Genomic DNA, 6,009 nt, shown 5'->3' with positions numbered 1-6,009 from the left:
TAGCTTGATACGAGTTGTCTGTACGCGTTTGGGAAAATTTAGAAACGCCTAATTTGTACGGATACCCTTTAGTCCAATTGGTTATAGCACGTTCTTGTTGTACACAATCATCATGGCGGCGCAGGATGGTGGGTATTTGGAAACTGTATCTTGTTATGTGCTATTTTGACTTCGTTTGAGGTGTATCCTAAGCATATATGTATTAAATTACACAAAGTACTATATGTAATTGTTAATGTGGAGGCAAATTCAACTTGTCAATCTGATTTGAGCATGAAACCACATCTTTATTGGTTAACATCTAGAACATACCATACCCCGCGCTAGCTGGCAAGCTTGGTAGTCAGTGTTAGCATGCAAGCTAATGTATTGCTGCTGTCCTAGCTAGCGCTTTCTGTTTTGTTGTTACGCCAGTCATATACAATAGGTCAATTGGATTTAGCAAACTACACAAAAGGAACAAATAAAGTAATGGTTTGATCCTGCCTGTCTTGTGCCGTGACTTACTTTCGCTGACCGGGCAGGTAACGGTACTGTTGGCTATCAGAATGACAGTTTAGGTGTTAGCTAACTTGTAATCGTCAGCTAATGTTCTCCATATGATGACCACAGTGAAAATACTTGTCAGGTCGTTTTAAAGCCAATACCGTAGTACTGTAGTAGTGTATAATGTCTATACCCACCTGAGATCTTAGCCAAGCTGTACAAACATGTCTACATCATACTTGGCAGTGTTTGTGTCTTCTTTGAAGGGAATGTACTTTTTGAAAATCAACTGACTTGAAGGCTTCAAATATGTTACATCTTCAAATGTGTTTGGGGTGAAATATATAGGATTTAGTAAATTACTTAAACAATTTCTGTAGCAACAACATGACTTGGCATTTATTTTCCAGTGTCATCAGGTAATTGCAGGCAGCCCTACCTGACAGATGAGAATCTAGGATACTGCAGTAAAGCCTAATTCTTTCCCTTCTATTCCCTGACAGAAAGTGAAGGTGTAGTCATGGAAGCAGAAGTCAGTCTCAAGGACCCAGACATCTGCTGTCAGGATGATGGTAAAGGGGATGAAGCAGGGACTGAACAAGCATCTCAGACAGATGGAGATAACTCTTCTGCTCTGGTCCCCGATGTTAGTAATGGAGATGACTCTGACGAGGGGAAAGAAATGGTAGAACTGAAAATTATTTGGAACAAGAACAAATATGACCTTAAAATCCCTCTGGATGGAACTGGAGCCAAACTCAAAGAGAAGATTCATACTTTGACTGGTAAGTATATTCATATGTATGTACACTGTTTAGTTTTTCCCTGGATTGGGTAGAATGGCCTCTGAATTTAATACAGATTTGTCTTAGGTTGGTGAGCAAAATAAACCAGATGTTTATTTGTCAAACCCTTAATTTGATATATTTTAGGTCTTCCACCTGCTATGCAGAAAGTGATGTACAAGGGACTGCTACCAGAGGATAAGACGCTACGTGAAATCAAAGTAACAAACGGGGCTAAAATAATGGTGGTTGGCTCAACTATAAATGATGTCCTAGCTGTAAATACGCCAAAAGAGGTTATTCAGCAAGAAGTGAAAGCTGAAGAGAATAAGAAAGAGCCTTTATGTCGACAAAAAGTAAGTCATCCTCAGGTTTAGATTCAGCCCAGCCTTTATAATCTTTCCTGTTGGATGGAAAATTATGTTTTTTAGTGACGTGTTTGCAAAATGACTTATTCTGTTTCAGCAACACAGAAAAGTGCTGGATAAAGGCAAACCTGATGATATTATGCCATCTGTGAAGGGAGTGAAGGTATGTGAGCATGATCAATTGCTTTAGGGTCAGTCATGTTTGGTGGTTCCTTTTTGCCATATCTGTTGTCAAGGGCAATTCCTTGATGCCCTGTTGTTGGGTTCATCCTTATGTAATCCCAATTTCTTCTGTCTTCTATATTCTATACATTAAACGTTTACAAATGACCTCAGCATTGACCTCCAGTTTACTTCTGATCCTGACCCTGACCCTTACGACTGCTGTCTATCTTTCAAAGTGTAGATGAACATTACATTATGCAGAACCAATTTTTCATTCCTGCAGTTTTTTCCACATTTGCGTCTGCTTGAACCATCCTCTTTTCTCTGTCCGTGCAAGGAGAGCCAGTGGAGGGGCCTTTCTGAAAGGCTCCTTTGTTGTCCCACTAATGACCAGCGAGTGATGTCTCATTTGTTAAATAGGAGCGCTTACCAACGGTGCCTTTATCCGGAATGTACAACAAGTCTGGAGGCAAAGTGCGGCTCACGTTCAAACTGGAGCAGGATCAGCTCTGGATCGGAACGAAGGGTGATGCTGTGCTATCATGACAAAAAGTCTTAAATCTCAGTGCCATCATTGTCAACAGTCATTGCAAATGCTGTCTCTGACTTCTCTCTTTTATATTGTTTTACAGAACGAACAGAGAAAATTCCCATGGGTTCTATTAAAAATGTGGTGACTGAACAAATTGAAGGCCACGAGGACTATCACATGATGGTATGTCATGTTTGTTGTTGAAGCACCACTGTAGTTCATCATGTCCATTGTTTAACAGTAAATATATTTATATTTCAAATAAATAAGTGTATCTTACATTATGTGTAAACGAGGACATTACATATTGCATTTTACATATACACACTGAACTTTACACTTCACACTTTACATTTTTGTTTCTTGTTTGTTTACCAGGCGTTTCAGCTGGGTCCAACAGAAGCGTCTCAATACTGGGTCTACTGGGTGCCTGCACAGTTTGTTGATGCAATCAAAGACACAGTCCTAGGAAAGTGGCAGTATTTTTAATGTGCCTCCTCAACTGACACTGAAGAACTGGGATCCAGAACAAAACTGAGAAATCAGAACTGGAGACTATAACATGTCCTGAAGAACTTTAATTTTTGATGCATTCAAGAAAAAGAAAAAAGCAAACTGAAGGATTGCTGGTGGACAAAATCTTCTTCTGGGTTTTAACTGCACTAAGTGACAGCAACCGTTTAAAAAAAAAAAAAAAAAAGAAACCCAAGGAAACCCAAGGAAATCCAAGAAACAATTGTACAAATTGTACAATTGTACATTTCTCCCAGATATCCTGAAATGAATAAAAGTTATTTAAGGAAAACACAACAATGCACAAGGACATAATCAATCTTGTATTTTCTTTTTGTGCAACAACCCAAGCAAGCTTGCCAAAGTTGACCGCCGTTTACAATACCCTCTGCTAAAGGTTCAGCTTTTCCTGTAATGTAGAATGTGTACATGTAAAGACTCCCTGCTTACTATCATATTTGATATCAAGTCAGTTTGACTTATCTGCATCAGCCATTTAACATTATCTTAACAGTTGTTAGTCACTGAAATATATGAGTAACATACTCTTACAAGTGTCTTGATTATCCCATTTCATTTTCACTGTTTCACTCGGATTTCACCATACAAAGATATATTTAGTTTATGTTTCATTTGCCTAAATGTCTTATTTTAAGTCTAAGGTGCTCCTAAAATGAGTGAAAAAAGACCACTTTGTGTTTTGTTTTTGCACATATACAGTAATTGCATTACCTAGTTGTGAGCTGTTTTTTAGTTTATCGAGTGCCTCAGCATCAGTTCTCCATGCCATGCTTTTTGTGTATCAGGGGATAGGGTATACCCCCTCTAGCACAAATGTGGGGAAACCCAATGCAGGGGATGATTAAAGTGCACTCATGCTGGAAAATGCACTTCAATACTAACATGCAATTTTTGGGGGTCAAAAACAAGTTTGGACATGACCTGAGACATGTATTATATTCCGTCATTTTATGATTGCCACTGCATTAATATCCCGTGATAGTTGAGAACTTCTGACGATGTCTGCTCTTAAACCAGATCTCCTGTAGCAAATTATTTTTGCCAGGTTCGTAGGTACACTGTTACATTTGAAATGTTAAATTACTGAATTCAAGCAAGATGTTTGCCCTTAATGCCAAGGATTTAAATCACTGATTTGGGTGATTTGATTCCCTTTCATCTTAGAATTTGGCAGTCCAGCCTAAATAGATTACTAATGAGTGTCCACAATCAGTTATGTAAAAAAGCATTTGGTGGAATTATAAAATTAGATTATTATTCATGACACTTTGCTATCACTACTTGAAAACAGCAAAATCAGCATTAGTAGAACAGTCAAATGTGAGCCCAATGACCCATACAAATATGGCTGTTATATGCTATGTATGATTAGTTCCACAAGTCACTAATTCTCAAAGGTTGAGTCAAGCTAATGGTAGTGATGGACTGAGTCTCAATGTCCCCCTCAGACTCAAAGATAGATTTTGATGTGTAACCGCTAAATTCTTAGGGCTGTGAAATTGTGAAGTGCAGGGCAGGGCTCACTCGCACCCTTTCTGTGCCCTTTTCGTAAATCAGCATTCATGCAGACTTCACCCAAGGCATTTACCAACAATTCATAGCGTTGTGACGTAAAACAGGGTTACCCAAAGGGAGGCCAGAAGTTTGAAAAATCATCAGTAAACAACTGGCATGAAACAGAAAATGTTTGCAACACATTTTTGATGCTGAGAATTTCGATATGCCGCAGGTCCTGACCTGTCCCATTCCTTTTAATAGCATTTTGAACCCTTAAAGCAATTACTTACTTAATCACTTATCAATGGCTGTTGTTGTTGACCCTCTCTGAGAATTCAGGGCTTAGACCTTAGGGGGCACATTGAGATTCAGCCATGGTCTCCTTGCCTTAAAAGATACTCATAGCAAATATTTATGCTAGAACTTGTCACATGGTAGCTAGGTCATCTCTGTGGCCTTCACTTTCGTTTCACTAGAATTTGAGCTTAATGTTTTTAGGTGCAGCCATGAGCACAAAGCTCAGATGATTCAGCTGCCGCTATTGTTTGTTGTGCGGGTTCTTTTTTTTTAGGTGCATTCTTGTTTTCTTTTAAAAGGCGGACCAATTTGTTGTGTACTAATGCCCACATATTGTGAAGCATCAGTGCACACCTGGTCAGGTAACCATGGCCACAATCTCTGGAGTATTTCTCATCAGACCTTTGCACACTAAAATTACAAGCTGTCCTGGAAGATCCAATTTGATTATATGTACATGTCACCGCCCTCTGGCTGCATGTGCGACAGTCAAGTGAGGACAGGGCTCAGTGAGCCATAACCACATGCCATAACAACACCATCTCAAACAGGGCATGCCTGCACGTGCAGTTTTAACAAATTATGTACACGACACACCTGTCCCAACGATGTACATTTTTATGTTATGACTCAGATACAGGGTATTGGATTGGATATTATGTCAAATGCTTTCATTATGACACAAATAATGTGAAAGGTGAACTTGTGAAGGATACCTTGAAACTTACTTGAGTGTGAATGGACCTTCCTTCGACCAAACAAATCCTCAAATCTTTTGAACATGGAGGTGCATTTTTAAGGTATACTGTAGGGTCCAAATGTTTGGAGTCCAAGTACATTGATCAATGTAGCTGAGCCATTGAAAGTCAAAGGGAAAGGGAAAAGTGTAAAGTAGCATACCATTTTCCACAGTTTCAACCTCACTGACACCTTTGGGAACACTGAGAAGGTAAACGGCAGACTCCTCAGTAGCATCTCATAACACTCCCTAGAATACAGAGAGATTCCTTGTAAATGCCTAGGAGATGAATATAGGTATAGCAAAGAGTTAACAGTTCCATTGAAAATGTGACACTAAATGATACAGAAATGAATGATGTCTTTCATAAAAGCCGCTGATTACAACTAATAGTTTTAGTAGTCTAAAATATATTTGCCTCTAGTTGTTCATTCTAGCAACAACACAGATAACCTTAATCTTCTCTCTAATGTGGAATCATGACTGACATGTCTCCTGATAGTGGTTCATGTGGTTCAAATACATCCCTCTGGGCCATAGTGCTTAGAAAAGACTTTTTCAGACAAAGAACCACTTAACCAATAAAAAAGAAACGCATGGACCACC

The 6,009-nt window shown here is 39.0% G+C and overlaps 1 protein-coding gene across 1 annotated transcript; it reads left to right on the top strand.

Annotated features, from left to right (window-relative positions):
• Positions 1 to 39: 39 nt before the first annotated feature.
• Positions 40 to 3,580, top strand: ubfd1 (ubiquitin family domain containing 1). The gene is made up of 7 exons (XM_076264959.1): positions 40 to 128; positions 990 to 1,271; positions 1,419 to 1,627; positions 1,737 to 1,802; positions 2,225 to 2,330; positions 2,437 to 2,519; positions 2,715 to 3,580. The coding sequence occupies exons 1-7, from the start codon at positions 113 to 115 to the stop codon at positions 2,823 to 2,825; spliced, it is 873 nt and encodes a 290-aa protein (XP_076121074.1). The 5' UTR covers positions 40 to 112; the 3' UTR covers positions 2,826 to 3,580.
• The last annotated feature ends 2,429 nt before the right edge of the window (positions 3,581 to 6,009 follow it).

Source organism: Alosa pseudoharengus, unplaced genomic scaffold, assembly GCF_046254945.1.
Source record: "Alosa pseudoharengus isolate Yale_2024_CS ecotype anadromous, Long Island Sound unplaced genomic scaffold, YU_APseudo_1.1 YU_APseudo_1.1_scf_4, whole genome shotgun sequence".
NCBI lineage: Eukaryota > Metazoa > Chordata > Actinopteri > Clupeiformes > Clupeidae > Alosa > Alosa pseudoharengus.
Note: the sequence above shows the minus strand (reverse complement) of the source record. Positions and strands in the feature narration are given on the sequence as shown.